Source organism: Stylophora pistillata, chromosome 3 (assembly GCF_964205215.1).
Source record: "Stylophora pistillata chromosome 3, jaStyPist1.2, whole genome shotgun sequence".
NCBI lineage: Eukaryota > Metazoa > Cnidaria > Anthozoa > Scleractinia > Pocilloporidae > Stylophora > Stylophora pistillata.
The window spans coordinates 38,643,465-38,660,452 of NC_142521.1; the positions used below are offsets into that span (position 1 = coordinate 38,643,465).

At 41.1% G+C, this 16,988-nt stretch overlaps 2 protein-coding genes across 2 annotated transcripts; both read right to left on the bottom strand.

Moving 5' to 3' along the window:
- Nucleotides 1-5,119: 5,119 nt before the first annotated feature.
- On the bottom strand, nt 5,120-6,997 carry LOC111346182 (uncharacterized). The gene has a single exon (XM_022953487.2). The coding sequence runs from the start codon at nt 6,968-6,970 to the stop codon at nt 5,324-5,326; it is 1,647 nt and encodes a 548-aa protein (XP_022809222.2). The 5' UTR covers nt 6,971-6,997; the 3' UTR covers nt 5,120-5,323.
- Nucleotides 6,998-11,674: 4,677 nt separating this feature from the next.
- On the bottom strand, nt 11,675-13,946 carry LOC148736031 (uncharacterized). The gene is made up of 2 exons (XM_088755157.1): nt 13,699-13,946; nt 11,675-13,559 (listed from the first exon to the last, which is right to left on the bottom strand). The coding sequence occupies exons 1-2, from the start codon at nt 13,870-13,872 to the stop codon at nt 13,134-13,136; spliced, it is 600 nt and encodes a 199-aa protein (XP_088611283.1). The 5' UTR covers nt 13,873-13,946; the 3' UTR covers nt 11,675-13,133.
- Between the last annotated feature and the right edge of the window lie 3,042 nt (nt 13,947-16,988).

The following is a 16,988-nucleotide window of genomic DNA, read 5'->3' on the forward strand; positions in this document are numbered from 1 at the left end:
TCGATCAACCCGATGTAACAGGAAATTAGTAGCCACGAATCATTGAAGAATGTGTAAAACAAAACTGGAATTTTGTCAAGTTAGCTTAAATTATCTTACCCTTCCGGACTTACGTATCTGGGTGTGTGTATCCGTAGCTTATAAAACATGGCATTTTTGTAACTCAAAGAAGATGGGATTGAGATAGGTCGTAGAACAGAACGTGTAATGTTGGATTGAGAAGAAAAAGGTAAAGTTAACCGAAAGTGTACAGTCCAAGTCTGCAGAACCAACGTGTGTAGAGTTTCCTTCTAACGCAAGTGAAAAATTCTGCGAAAATAGGAAACTAAGGGAAAGAAAAATACAAATAATATTAAGCTATTGTACCTAAAGGGTAGATACTCGTGCGTGAAATAAAGTTAAGTCAGAAAATGGCTATGGGTACGCTGACCACGTGTCGATTAGGAAATAGCAAAGATCTGACTTTAGCAGGCACATTTTGTTTCCTGATTCGGACCTCGAGGCAGCACTCTAGAGAGTTATTGCTTTAAAATCTTCGAATGCATTCGTGAACTTATGAAAATGGACAAAATAACAATCACTCAGAATTTTTGCACTAGTTTTTGTTGTTCTCTTGATGTTTTTGGAATCTCTATCAAAACTTTCAAATCCTCCTCGGAAACAATAAAACGCTTAAGAGGAAAAGGAATCCAAAGATTAACAATGCTTTTTAATTTGCGATGAACAAAATTGGAGCATATGAATTCCAAACTTCTCCTTTTTCAAGATAATCGCAAACTGAGACGTACATGTATTCTCTGGTTTTCTTGACAAAAGACGCCCTTGATGATGTAGTAGGTATTCCCGTTTCGGTTGGAGTTGAGTGGTAGATGGTGGTACACATCAACTTGGATGGAAGTTTGAAAAAAGCCTTTTAAAAACCATTTAATATTAATTCCCTTTTTTGTAAATATTCCTCTAAGTTTAATTTTAGATTCAAATCATATGCACCGTCGTATCTCTAATGAAATCTCATCAGTGTGAAAAACATATAAGACTGAAACAAAATAAAGGAAACATCATATAGAGTAAATTACTTATCATGCCGGAGAGTAAAAAAAATTACTTCAGAAGATTATCGAAAACATAGCACCGATCTCTGGCAGTATAACGAAAATTTCAGAGCTTGTTGATGAAGTTTTCGGTTTCAAGTACCTTTATGTCAGGGGCTGTGATTTTATTTGATAATTCCTTAAAAAACTGCGCTGACGTGGGGTCACACGTAGCCTTCCCACTTAACAAACTTTTGCCAACCAATTATCAAACTTTGCGATCTACTTTCTGTTTTACGCTGGTAAGCTATGTTTCTTTGCTGCAGTTTGCAAATGTAATATACCTTGTTTATTCCTTTCTACTATTTTTCAAATTATGCTTGTCGGTGAAAAACCAAATACTGGCAGGCATTTTAGTCATAATGTCGTCCAACTTACCAAACAAAATGAAACTGACCCTTTTTGATTGAATAGTACCTGTGGTTTTACTACATTATGATTGGTAACCTTTGTTTATTCTTTTTCTTCTTCACCTCAGACCTTCTTTTGATTAATAACTTTGCCTTCAGCTCAGAACTAATCGATTCTCGGCGAAGTTTACTCAGATCACTTGAACTAATTGCAAACTGACTGCAATTCGCTATCTTCGACTTTCCCACATCAGAATCTTTCCGACCGACACTCTTCGTCATCAGTGAGTTCCACTTCATTGTCAAACCTTCGGAAGGTTCTTGTCCCAGAGAGTTTGATTGCACCTTTTCTAACTTTCTTAGCGAAATCAGCGTAAAGTTTTCTTGGGGGGAGACTGAGAGCGTCTTTGCGGTTTCACCGGACAGTGTTTTTGGATTGAATGAACTTCTTTTGCCGAATTTCTGTATAAAGGAACTTGCTCTGTCCCTTTGTGACTTGTCACATAGCACTTGAGCACCTTTGACCTCTTTTAAAACTGACACCCCACTCCTCCACTCGTACTGTCGTTAGCCTCCTCAAACTTTTTAATCATATGTCGAGTTCTTTCTGATGAATCTCTCAAAATTTTTGACCTTGCTGGCTCTACACCCGAGACCTTCAAAAATGCCCGATTTGTCAAATAAGCTGGAAGAATGCGTTTTTCCACTGGTGATTTTTCTATTTTCATCTATGTCCCCTCTCAGTTCTTTATTATCCCGTTAAAAGAAAACTGTCGTTGAAGACTCTTCCCTAGAGGTAGTTCTTAGGTACCATTAGCCCTTAAACTTACATAGCGTTCACTCGGTGGTAATGTTATATCTTCCCTCATCTCCTTGGTGTTTGATGTGGATATCAAACAAGCCTTGTTGTGCCTGTCTGGAAGATTGAGATCGAATTCTATCAGTTTGTTCGTCCCCCTCCGTTGGTGCCATTATTAACGACTTTGTCTAAAATCCATTTGCGCAGACATTATTACAGCTTTCATCTTGGGGATCAAAATCAAGCTCAAGAACGGTTTTTGAATTGTCACCACGCTTAATTCCCCCCATGACCCTAGAATGTGTTTTTGCCTCTAAATGAGCCCTCAGTTTGCATTTTACAGGGACATCTAATGTCCCTGAGTTTCCACGAGAACCACATTCTCCAGCAGTTGCGCTACTATGCAGGTTTTTATCCATAAGGTTGCTGCTGAACTTTATTACTTCACTGGTATCTTGTGTATCTGCTACTTCAGCATTTGGCTTATTTCTGCTTTTGTCTCAGAGGGAGTCCTCAGTTGGTATTTCTCGGTTAGCTCGGATGTCACAGAGTTTCTCCGAGACCCGCCTCCTCAGTCTTTCGCTTACAATGCAAGGTGTTACCCTGAGTTTGCTACCGAACTCTGTTACTTCACTGTTATTATGTCTGGTATCTGTTACATCACCAGATGGACTTGCCTCCGCCTTTATCAATGAATGAGACCTCAGCTGGCCTTTCTCAGTATTCTCGGATGTTAGCGAGTCTGAGGTTGCTACCAAGCTCCGTTCCTTTACTGATGTCGGGGGATATCTCTTTCATCAGCAGAAGTTGCAACTTTTGCAGGAAGAGGCAGACCCTTTTGTTGCCTTTCACACTCTCGTCTCGCTTTCAATAGTTTATCGAGTGACTGTGATGGACCGTGAATAGAATGATCATTGGAATGATGCACTTCCTTCGTGTTTCTTTTTGAAGAAACAGTTTTGCTTGTTGTCTCTTCATCAGCAGAGGTTGCAACTGTCGCAGGAAGAAAGAGACTCTTTTGTTACCTTACACACTGTCGTCTCCTTTTCAATAGTTTATTGAGTGACTGTGATGGACTGTGAATGGCATTATCGGACTGATGCGCTTCCTGCATGTTTTTCTTTGAAGAAACAGTATTGCTTGTTGTCTCATTTTCCAACAATGGAAACAACGTCGTGCTTTCCTTAACTGTTGCTGTGTTCTCAAAGACTGTCTTCACCACACCTGTTTCGGAAAAGCTGTCATAAGCGGCTAGATTTCTCTCACCTGAAACGCTGAGCTATTCCTCAACCTTTTTCCCTAAATCCTCTCATCAAGTTTAACTTTTCCACTCCGTGCAACACTTTTGCCGAGTCCTTCTCCAAGTATTGAGAGGATGTCGTAAGTAGTCAGCCAAAAGTCTCCTAATCTAAGACACTGTACTTTCTCTCATGTCTGCTTGATGTCTCATCTTTCGAGGCAGTGCCGTCAGTTTTCCATATTATTTTTTCGGACTCTGTCAAAATCTCCTGCTATCGCCCTAGTCAAGGCAACCTCTTTTGCCCAGGCAGGGCGTGAACAGTTACCAGCCCGTCAACGAATGTCGCGAACCAACTCTAACTGTTCCGCATTTTGGTAGCAACATTGCTCGACCTCTCTCTCCCTTCGAATTTGCACTTTATTTGAAAACATTTCTTTAAAAGGCATCTTTCAAGCTTCCTGTCAGATGAGTACTCCCGTGACTTTCATTAACCTGAGAGGAGGAACGTCTTCTCATCACATAGATTTCTGACTTTCTACTGGTGCTCAAACTGGGGCGAGCCTCTGAAATAGCCCTGTTCCTTACTCCTTGGGTCTCGTCCTGTTTACTAACAACATGAAATTCGTACCAATCAGGAAAGGCTCCGTCCATCATTTCTGAGGTCAGTACCGCTGTACAGCTCTCAATTGTCGAATGGTAGCCCATATACATTGAAGAAACTCGGCCGACCTGCAGGGTCACTGAAGCATTTTTTCATGATAGAATGAATTACTCTTGGCCAGATTTCCAGCATAGGAAGGGTCATGCGATCCCGACAGAGAGCTTGTTTTAAGGTGATTCCCGTTAGCTATGACCAGGGAGCCTTTCTAGCCAAGGTCTCCCACATTAGAGCGCCAAAATTGAAGCAAAACAGCAAACAGAATCAGATTGTTTGACAAGTTTATTCCGTACGCAACATTACCGAATGTTTTAGTTCTCCGTTCATTTTCAAATTTTCACCTGTCTGCACTCTCTTGATTGCAACCACTATCAGAAAATTTAAGACACATTGGCCAAAAGCTTTTTTTAGCCAAGAAGTGAAAAACATTAGTCCAGAACGTGAAAATAAGTCGTATTCTTTGTTCTATAAGTAATGAGGTTGTTTCTCGGCGGTATCGAGGTCAGCCTCTAGGCTACACGGCTTGATTCGTAGCCAAGTTGTCTGTGTCACCTTCTCAAATTCCAACTTTTGTTTTACAACTCACCTTTTATTTACTCCATTCGCACTTCACAATGTCCCCAGTCAGAGCAGAAGTACTCGACAAATCAGAAATGAAATATTCATTTATTCTCTTCTTTATTTTCTACCTCCTTATTCATTTGTCTATGTGTATATCGTGTCCCTCGTAGTATGGTTTCCTATTTTGAAAGTATCGATGCTGTTGACGACTGCGCTGTTGAATCATTTTATCAAAAAATTATACAAAGCCAGCATTTCCAAAACAACTGAGGCGAAATTTTTCAGAGTCAGAAGTAAACAATCATGTACAATTCCCGAGAACAACACGCAGCAAAAAAATTGTAAGGGAGAACGATGGCTGATCTCATCTCACCAAGAAAACTAATAAAGTGAGAATTAATCATGACTCGGTTTAAAACCAGAGAATGTTTAGAAATACATTTGATGATAAAAATTAACGGTAAAAAACTACGACGTTTCGAAGTCTGCATGACCTCATTATCAAGTAAAATGTTAAAACTGATGTAAAATTGTAGCTCAGAGATTATATACAAATAAAATGTGATAACTTCATTAGAATAATGAGCGTTCATTGTTATTGGTGTCAGATCGTGCAGTATATGTTTAAATAAATACTTTTGCACGTATTGAGTCAGACTGCGTGTTTAACTTTGGTTTTTGTTCGCGAATGAATAACATTTCGTGGATTAGGCAGTCCATTTTCCCGCGGCATTTCTTGAGAACGGAAAACATTTTCCCCAGGCCAGCGGACGCTACACCGTGGGCCTCCCTCAGATGCTTGCCAATGACAGAGGCTTTATGTTCTTCTATGCGTTGATGAAGATGGCGTGTGGTATAACCGATATAATCCGCATCGCACGAATCACATTTAAAAGTGTAAACAACGCATTGGTGGTTAATTAAAGCGGGCTTCTCTTCTTGTATCTTGAGCTTTCCCTCGATCTTACGACTCGTGAAAACTGGTTGTAGGTCAGTTCCGATTTTCCGGCCAAGATCTTTCAGCTGATGTCTTACTGTGTCGGCCGATTTTTGGTCTTTAAATGGTAAAGTTATTCTGACAGGTTTTTGTGTAGCCGCGTCAAGTTCAGTTGGGGTTTCGTGACGGCTTTGGATCGTAGAACTCGTGTACCAGGCGATAGCTGAGTTGATGAGTTTCACTGGGTACTTAAGCTTAGTAAACATCCGCTTGAGATGCTGGCATTCCTTCGTAAAAGATTCTTTCGTTGATGACAGGCGGTAAGCTCGGTTCAGCATTGTATTCAGCAGAGATCTTTTGTAACGCTGATCGACATGGCTCTGGTAATGTAAGAGCAGTCCTGTATCAGTTGGTTTATGATATACGCTTGTTGTCAGGTGGCAACCGTTTTTCTCAATCATCATACCGAGGAATGGAAGCTTGTTGTTTTCAGCAATTTCCATTGTGAACTGTATGGCAGGATGGCATTCGTTCAATGTTGAAAGGAAAGCTGTTGCGGCTTGAATATTTGGCATCGTGGCTAATGTGTCATCGACGTACCTTTTGTAGAAACTTGGTAACTTGTTGTTGCGATCCAGTTGTTCTTCAATGGAGCACAGGAAAACGTTTGCCATAAGGGGTCCCAGGGGCGAGCCCATGGCCACACCGTCCACCTGCTCATAAAGTTGACCGTCGAACTGAAATAGCTGATCTTTGGTTGCTATTCTTAAAAGTTCGGTAAGACCTGTCTTTGTGAGGTTGAGACCATGCGTTTCATTAAACCAGTTGTTTTTAAAGGCTTTTTCAGCGATGATCTCAATAGTCTCGTCGAGTGGCACGTTGGTAAATAAAGCACATACGTCATACGACACGAGAATGTCATTCGGGTTGAGTGGTGTTTCCCTTATCACTTCGGCGAAGGAGAAGATATCGCAGATAGTGTGCTGATTTAATGAAAGGGGCTTAAGCTTCTCTTCAAGCCACTTGGCCAGGGCGAAGTTGTAGGTCCCAGTCGATGATAGTATCGGTCGCATTGATAGTTGCTGTTTGTGAGTCTTTGGAAGACCATAAAGGTGAGCAAGCCGGGAACCTTTGCGACAAACTGTGTCAGCAATCGGCTTTGGCAGGATTTTTCTGACGACGGACTCCAGCTGTTTTTCTTTTTGTAGTAAGGGATGGTAGTGTTTAGGAGGCCGGCCGCGTGTTTTTGGTCTTTCTGTGTTGATAGGGGTGAACTTCGTTGTGTCTTTGATGGAAGCATCACTTAGTAGACGGATGTACTCTGTCTTGTCCATTACTACTACGCCAGATCCTTTGTCGGGTTTTGTATTTATTTAAACATATTTATTTAAACATTGTATTTATTTAAACATATACTGCACGATCTGACACCAATAACAATGAACGCTCATTATTCTAATGAAGTTATCACATTTTATTTGTATATAATCTCTGAGCTACAATTTTACATCAGTTTTAACATTTTACTTGATAATGAGGTCATGCAGACTTCGAAACGTCGGTTTAAAACACTTTTTTTGTTTATAGTAATTGTGAGTCCAGTGTCTGTTGTGGTTACCAAAAAGTGTATTCTTTAAACAAATGAAAAAGCTCTATGCAGTGGCATTGACTCAAGCAAATGAAGTTCCTACAACAGTTGAAACGTAGCAAGTCATAGAAAATTATTTTCTTTCCTTTTCTAAGTCGTCAATGGATTTAAACTAACGTAAATGCATCAAACATATTTGGATTTTCGATAAACTCACCCGTGAAAGGTAAACATTCTATGACCCATCGACGCCCAAGGGAGTCAGGTAAGGGCATTGGCAAGTATCTTAGACGCCAAAAAAGACGTACCAAATGCACTGATGCATGCTGAACTATTGTTCTTCCCATCAGTTCTTTTATTTTGCCTCTTTCCCTATGTACATTCCTATGTCGCGAAATTCTCGATGGTTGGTGAATGAGTGAGCTTGTAACAGATTTCATACTCTATAATAATAGTGATCCCCAATAAAAGATTCTCACAAATTCTTTATTTTCAAACATTATATATAACTATCAAAGAGTCCGGTTTTAAAGGAATCCGTTGCCTCATTTTATTGTGATGGTACCAAAAACCCATGATAATCGCATTCATTTGCCTATCATATAATGTTTTATCCTTGACAAATAATACCCTGTCGTGTTCTAATCCTAAATTCGTTGTATAGTAGGAAAGTTTCCTCATCCTCTTTGTTTTAATAGGGAATTTGTTCTAAACTAAGAAAAAAAAAACATAAATTTCTCTCATAATGCCGTTTCCTTTTCCAGAGGAAATTAATAGTTACTGCTCGTGATTGATACCAATAGCTCCATCTGATCTAGTGAAGTGTTCTTAACAACATTGCTGAATAAATTCTTTTTGAAGCTCATGTAGAACCTTTGTAGCGGTTCAATTACAAGTTATTCTTTTCTCTCCCCCACTTCAGATCCACTACAGAGTCGTAGCTTTCAATTCAGCTTAGAACTAAACGATTCTCGGCGAAGTCTACTCAGTTCACTTGAACCAACAGCAAACCGACTGTAAGTCAGTAATTTCGGATTTCCCAAAGCAGAATCGTCCCTGCCGACACTTTCCGTCATCAGTGAATTACACTTCATTGTCAAACCCTCGGTGGGTTCTTGTCCTAGAAAGTTTGATCGGACCTTCTTCAACTTTTTTCGTGAAATCAGAGTATCGCCCTCGAGGTATAAGACTGATGACGTGTCTTCGGTTCCAAAAGACATTGTTTTTGAATTAAAGGAATTTCTTCCGCCGATTTCCTGTCTCAAAGAACTCAGTCTTTCCGTTCGTGGCTCACACCGCCTAACGCCGCTGAACGCAGGTGAAAGCTGGATCGACACTCTCTCTCTCTTGCTTTCCTTAGCCTCATCAAATTTGTTACTTATATCACTGGTGGTTTCCGTTGAATGTCTCAAAATGTTCGACTTCATGACAACTGAACCACCTGAAATTGAAGGAAGCGTTTTTCCACGGACGACACTTTCACTTTCACTTTCATCCATGTTCCCAGCAAGTTCGTCATTGTCCCTGAAAGAAAACTCCTGCTGAAGCATTTGACCTTTAGGTATTTCCTGTACACTTTCGCCTTTTAAACTCGCATCATGAAGTCTATTGTGTTCACACGGTGGAGATGTCCAATCTTTCTTAATCCCATTACCGTTTAACATAGCTACGCTTACATCAAACAAGCTCTGCTGTACCTGACTGGTAGATTGGGATCTCCTTCTATGTATATTTCGATGCTCTCCTATTGGCCTCATTACTAACGACTTCGTCTGAAAGCTCTCTACGTAGAAATCATTACAGCGTCCACGTCGGGACTCAAAATCAAGCTCAACAGTAGTTTTTGAATTTTCAGTTGGCTTTGGTCACTCAATGACCTTAGTCTGGGTTTCTCTGGGTAGATCCATTAATTCAGAACTTCTTACTACACTTGGTTCTGCCTTTACCGCTAAATGAGCCCCCAATTTCCATTTCGCAGGAATCTCTGATACTGCCAATCTTTTTCGATACCGATATGCCTCAGAGTTAACGTTACACTGCAGGGTGCTACCGAACGCTGTTACCTCACTGCCATCACAGGTATCTGCTATAATAATAATAATAACAATAATAACAATCGACTTCATTTAAAGGGGGTAGACACATAACAGCTTGCGCTGACAAACCAGTGGCCCTCAAAACTAAAGTTAGTAAGTAATACATTCTAAGCCATAGAGATTAAAATAGAACTAACTATTTGAACAATGTAACTATTCAAAGATTATAAATACAATAAAACTAGATTACAATACAGCTTCAAAAGAATCAATGTCTCTATAAGAATTTATAAAATAATTCTTCAAATCATTCCTAAGAGCGGAGATGCTACGTTGTTTCCTAAGCTCATCTGGAAGACTATAGAGTCCTAAAGTGCTTACGTCACGTTTCCATAGCACCGGAATTCTGTGGTCTAAACAAACCAAAATGGCGTCCCTAGCGTGACACATTGTCGTTGACGTCGAGCACTTCAAGAGCTATAATAGCGCATTTTATCCTCCAATAATAGAAATAAGATAAAGAGAATCAAGATAACCTTTGGCCTTACTATTGAAGAGTATAATAAGCGGAAAAAAGCACCTGGTGAGCAATAATTCGAGTCAAAACGCCACGGAGACGAAGTTTGCGATGGGCCAGTGTTTTCATCCAGATTGCAATCACACATCTGAAAGCCACTGCTGCCGCTTCTTTTCGTTTCCAGACCAGAAAAAACATAAAACACTCTATGATAAGTGGATATCATTTGTAAGGTGAGTATTTTTCGAAAAATATATATTTCGATGCTGTACCATCGATTAGAAATAGCTGTTTTTTTTTTTATCTCAAACTGATTCACGATTAGCTGTTTCTCTTTCTTGTCTTATTTGTTTTCTCGCGGCTTTGCCTTTCCTTGTCTTCAGTCTTGATCTAAGATAATTTAGTTACTAAAAAACTATATGATAGTTGTGAGTATCAAAGCTTTTACACTAACTAGTATTAAGTAACAAGCTCAGAGAAATACTCGCTTCGCATTCACGTCTTAGACTACAAGGTTAAGCATGTGACCAACTAAACTTTGGGTTTTTTAAGCGCAAGTATAGTAACTGCTTCTGTCTTTTTCTGTTATAGGAGAGGAGATAGAAAGCCCAGCAAACATTCGCGACTTTGCAGTTGTCACTTTAAAGATGGGCGAAAAGAAAATATGCCAACCATCAGTGACAGAAACAGGCACAAGCTGTTTGATAGTTTGGACTTGCTGCCAGGTACAGGACCAACACCTCCCAGTACACCTACCCCCAAGAAAAACGGAAAGTGTCTGCCGAGCCCACGAAATTACCAACTGTAGCATCTGTGCTTGAAGAGATTAAAGAGAACTCTGAACCATGTTCCACTGAATGCTCACAAGAGGAAAAGGCAAGTCCCAAAGAAGCTCTGCTGTCAATAGAGCTTGACATGACTTCAACAGAACTTGCTAAACACAAGGAAATGTCAAGTTACTATAGTGCACACTACTCTGCTAAGAGCTTGAGCCCTGAGGTGATACGGATGGAGACAGGTCTACCCACTAAGGATGTTTTTGATATTGTTGTGGGATATGTTTCAAGATTCAAGGCTGAAATAAACTATTATGCTGGATGGAAGGTTGAGGCGATCACACTTGAGGACCAGATATTTATCACTCTGATGAAACTGAAACAAAATTATACCAATCTACATTTAGCCCAGTTGTTTTCATGCAGTGTTGCAACTGTTGCTAACATAGTACTAACTTTTGTCCATGTTCTGCATTCTCTCCTGTTCAAAGACATCATGACAACCGTGCCATCTAGAGAAAAGAACAAGATGTGTTTGCCATCCTCTTTCACTGAGTACAGCAGTTGCCGCATTGTGATTGATTGTACAGACATTGAAATTGCTGCACCTAAGCTCATGTCCCAGCAGAATGCTACATATTCCAACTACAGGGGAATGAACTCTTTCAAAGTCATTATAGGGGTTGCCCCAAATGGAGTTATAACCTATGTTAGTGATCTTTTTCCTGGCTCAGTCAGTGACAAGGTCATGGTTAAAGAGTCTGGGTTTTGTAAACATTTGAGTGCTGGTGATCTTGTTCTGGCAGACAAAGGTTTTCTCATCAGCGATGTAGTTCCAAGAGGTGTTTCAGTGAACATACCACCATTTCTCAACAATGGAAAGTTTACAGAGAGTGAGGCAAGGGCGACAAAATCAATAGCTCGATGTCGCATCCACGTAGAGCATGCAAATGCAAGACTTAAGAGTATTCGCATCCTTGGCTTCATCCCAGCAATTTTGAGGTGCCATGCTGACAAGCTATGCCAACTGTGCTCAGCTCTTGTTAATTTGCTGTATCCATTGATCAAGGATGGCTGCGAAGACTTTGAATTTGACTGAATAGAACTTTTTTTCAATTAAATTATAGTACAATGAGTTTTTAATATTATTTTTGTATTACTAGAAGCCCTACTGTAACAGATCAAATGGTATTGACATAGCTTTGGTCAAAAATATGATGTGGTCAGTTTTACATTTTTCTGATATTCATCTCCTTTATGTTCATTAATACAAACTACTATGTGTTCTGTGAAAATAGATTATAATGAAATCCAGTGACATTCTTAAATTGTCATTTCAACTAAATCCAGGTCAGGGGCATATGACCAGTATGGAATTCTTTCGTCCAGTAGTTCCAAGTGTGAAAGTCGTGCTGGCTTAAAGGTTTTACTTTTGTGTCTGTGAAGCTTGGAGCCTGAGTCCAGGTGTATAAAACTAAAGCCACACTTAAATTAGCTTAAGGGATGGTGAGAGGTAGTCAGAAAAATAACCTGTGTCTGCATGGATTTTGTTTTGGCTCCCTCCCCTTCCCTTTGCATTGCTATGCAAGCCTACTTAAGTGTGGCATAAGTTTTATGCACCTGGGCCCTGTTGAGTAACCAGGATAAGTGTTACCAGCTACCAGTAGCCATTGGTTGCAAAAAAAAAATTGTTTAAGCTTGCTTTCAGGAAGAATGTAATTTATTATTAAGTTACTATGCTAAATGGAAAAATGTGGGTTCTTTATCTTGTGTCTCTATCTGAGTGTAGAATATGTAATGTTATATTAAGAAATTAATGTATGAAATTTAAAAAAATACCTTTTAACATTAGCTATTGCCTATTTACATTAGCTCCTACTCCCCCCCCCCCCCCCACTCTGATTATGTCCAGCATCTGTGCACCACTTTTCAAAGTTCTCCCTCGGTAATCTTTGGGAATAGTTGATGAAAGTAAAAATCACTCAAGATAGTAATATTGTGCTCCCAAGATTCATCTCGTTCAACCTTGATAACTACACTATCCTTTGTGGTCCATACAACATAGTAGCAGAATTTGCGCTTTGTCAGGAAGATCTGGCCTTGACACTGATGCCAGTAAACGTGTGGTAGACAGCGTATAATTCCCTTCCTTCTCCTCCAAGTAAAAGTCTTTGTGCCCACAAGCTTCCTTGATTGTCCCATTTCGATGTGTGTAGGGGCACTTACACTCAATCACCGAGTCGTCTCCCACAAGTCCATCAGGGGAAGCACCAGGAACTCCCGACTCGTGTAGTCAAAGGCCGGTCTGTACAGGTGTAAAGTTTGTGATGTTGGTGAAGGATTTCAGGGCCTCAGTCTCATTGTCCTGTCCCCATGCAATTGCTTTAACTCCACTCAAGTTGTATTCCCCAAGTAGTCGCTTGATAAGAGACGGTGTAACTCTTTTTGCCTGGAGGACGGAGCCAAAATTACTGGCAGTCAGGCGGCCTCTACGAGCTTGGTGCCATGCAGGGCTGTTTCGCTGGCCAGCCGTGAGGGTGCTCACAACATTTATGGCTCTCTCTCCTCTACTTTGGCATTCTAAATCAAGTACTCTAATTGTTTTTCCTTCGTAGATGCCATAAGGAAACCTTCTGAGTAAATGATATCCTCAATCGTCTTGATCAGGAGAGGGGTAGCAGGTTGTGGTTCGGGACTCAAGATCCAGCAGGTCCCTGTAAATTTGCCATAGCGCTTTAGTTCGCTGTACAGCCACATCCGACCTTCTCGGCTAGGATCGCGCGCCAAAGGGCTGTAATCCTTCTTCTTCGGTGGCGCTGGAAACATCTGGCTTGCAGACTGTACGCTTTCTGCCTTTCGCTTTCGTTTCCATTGGCATTCCAGGTCCGTCCTGCTAAGGTTATGGATGCCATAAATAAATATGGCTGCCGCGTGACTGCACTTGAACTCGCCGCGAGGACACTCGCATTCTGTGTTTTTTATTTCAAGGTTTTCATCGAGATAAATCTGATAAAAAGATAATTCGAAACAGACACGTAAGTTGCAATATATATTCCGCAATATAAACATTAAATTGGAGGTGAAATCGGGGTTGGGAGTTCTTCGAATTGAACATACGTGTTGTGATCCCAAATTGGCAACTTACTGTGACTTTGTAGTCCTTATTTTTCATGCTTGCTTGGACTTCACCTTTGATGACTCCCCTGGAATAAATAAAGCTTTGGACATGGTCGGATTTGAAGTGGTTTTCTCCGCGATCAAGCAATTTCCGCTCTCCAGAAAAGAAAGAAACGAGTGAGCATATCGATAAAGACGCCATGTTTGAAGTATGAGTTTAAACTGTTTAGACCAGAAAAAAATGCTGTCATGGCAACGTGACGTCACACTTTAGGACTCTATTCCATAACTTAATACTACTAACTTGGAGCGACCTTCCTGCCTCAGTAGTATTTCGATACTTGGGACAGATTAGGTTATACTGGCCATGCCTGGTCTCTCTACCATGCAGGGAGTGATTTGTAGTTAAAGTACTTTCAATATACGTAGGGGATTCCCCATGCAGTGCCTTATAGATTAACACGCACTTTCTTATCTTGACTTCATCAAAGAATGGGATCCAATTTAGTTTCTTAAATTTTCCACAGTTCTTGATCTGATACCTGTACCTAATATTACACGCGCTGCACGTTTCTGCAACCGAAACACTCTCATGAGATCTTCCTTAGAACAATAGGTCCAAACTATACTACCATACATCATGACCGGCCTAATAAGAGAATTATAGAAGAGTAATCTTTCCTCAATGGGTAAATAAGTACACAACTTTTTCAGTAGGCCAATTTTTTTGCTAAGCTTCTTACAAAGTTTATCTACATGTTCCTTAAAAGTTAGTTCTTGATCAATTGTAACCCCAAGCTGTTTCTGATGTTTAACTTGCTCGATAGCTGTTCCATTTGCTTGCAACTTCAAACTAAGGTCAGCTACACGTAAGTTGAGACGCTTACCAGCTTGCTATCGCAGCTGATGAGCCTGCTTCCCCCTTTGTCACTGAATGAGTACTCAATTGACGTTTATTGACGAGTTCTGACGTCATGTAGTTTCTTCGGGAACCGGATTCCACAGCATTTAAGCAACAGTGCAAGGTGTAACCCTCGAGTTGATTACTGACCTCTGTAGCTTTACTAGTGTCTCGGGTATCTGTTACACAAGCAGATGGACTTGCCTCTACCTCAGCCACTGAGTGAGCTCTCAGTTGCCTTTTCTCGGTGAGCTCAGGTGTAACATAGTTTTGCTCCAGACCTCCTTGCCTCAGCATTTACGCTACAGTGCAAGTTGTTACCCTTGAGATTGCTGCCGAACTCTTTTACTTCACTAGTGTCTCGGGTGCCTGCTGCCTCGACAGATTGCCTTGCCTCCGCCTTTGCTGCTGAATGAGCCCTCGGACGGCGTTTCTCAGTGAACTCAGATGTCAGCGAGTTTTTTTGAGACCCACGCGGTTCAGTATTTACGCCACAGTACAAGGTGTTACTCTTGACTTTGCTACCGAACTCTTTTACTTCACTAGTATCTTGGGTATCTGCTATCTCAGCAGATGGACTTACCTCCACTTTTACCACTGAATGAGCTCTCGGTCGACGTTTCTCAGTGAGCTCAGATGTCAGCGATTTTTTTCGAGACCCACACGGCTCAGTATTTACGCTGCAGTGCGAGGTGTTACTTTTGACGTTGCTACCTAACCCCGCTACTTTACTGGTGTCTCGAGTATCTGCAACCTCAGTTGATGAACTTGCTAACACTATCGCCACTGAGTGAGTGTTTGGTGGATGTTTCTCGGTGAGTTCGGATGACACCAATTTTCTTCTAGATCTGCATGCCTCAGCATTTTCTCTACCCTGCAAGGTGTCATCCATGAAGTGGCTACCGACCTCCGCTCCTTTACTGGTTTCGCCGAAACTGCTTTATTTGCAGAAGTTGTAGTTGTTGCAGAAAGTTGCACTCCCTTTTCCTTCCTAACATGTTCGCTCTTACCTTTAAATGGTTCCTCGAGTGATTGCGGTCGATCAAGACTGGAATCTTTCGAATGATGCGCTTCCTGCATGTTTTTCTTTAAAGACTGCTTTGACTGTTGTCTCATTTTCCAACGATGGAAACAGTGTCGCGCTTTCCCTAACTGTTGCTGTGTTTTCAAAGACTGTCTTCACCACACCTGTTTCGGAAAAGCCGTTATATTCAGCCAGATTGCCCTCACCCGAAACGCTGAGCTCTTCCTGAACCTTTCCCTTAATCCTCTCATCGAGGTCTTTAGCTTTCCCATTCCATGTAGCACTTTAGACCAGTCCTTCTTCAAGTATTTAGAGGATGTCATAAGAAGTCTGTCAAAAGTCTCCTCATTCAAGACACTGTGCTTCCTTCCACGTCTAATTGATGTCTTATCTTTCGAGGCAGTGTCATAAGTTTTCCATGTAGAGTTTTGGACTCTCTCTAAATCTCTTGCTATTGCTCTGGTCAAGGCAACCTCCTTTGCCCAGGTGGGACGTGAATACTTTCGAGACCGTCGACGAATGTCGCGAACTAACTCTAATTGTTTCGCAGTTTGGTAGCCATATTGCTCAACCTCTCTTTCCCTTCGAGTTTGCGCTTTATTTGAAAACATGCACAAAGTATCTTTCAAGCCGCCTGTTAGATGAATGCTTCTGCGCCTTTCATTCGCCTTGGATGAGGAACGTCTTCGCATCACATAGATTTCTGAGTTTCTCACGGTGCTTAAACTGGGTTGAGCCGCTGAAGTAACCCTGGTCCTTACTCTTTGGGTCCCGTTATGTATGCTGCCAACGTGAACTTCGCACCAATCAGGAGAGGCTCCGTCCAAAACTTGTGAAGTCAGTCCCCCTCCGGAATTCTCAATGGTCGAGAGGTACTCATGTACACTGCAGAAGTTCGGCCGATCTACAGGGTCACTGAAGCATTTTTTCATGACAGACTCAATTTCTCCCGGCCAGATTTCCAGCATAGGAGGGGTCATACAATCCCGACAGAGAGCTTGTTTTAGTGATTCCCGTCAGCCATGACCATGGAACCTTTCTAGCCAATGTCTCCCACATTAGAGCGCCAAAACTGAAGCAAAACAGTGAACAGAACAAGATAGCTCAATAAATATATTATCTGCATGCCGTATCACCCAACGTTCTAGTTTTCGTGTCATTTTCAAATTTTCTCCTGTTTGCACCCACTTTATTACAACCACGATCAGAAAATGTAAGACACTATGGAGAAAACATTTTTCTCGAGTCTCAAGTAAGAAATCCATCGCATATGAAAAGAAATATATATTGTCCCTCTTTCCTATTCAATCTTGTGCATCTAACTAAGTGTCGTTCATTTTAAATAGCTTCACTGGCAACTGTCTTTAGCTTGGCAATGATACGCTAATGATCA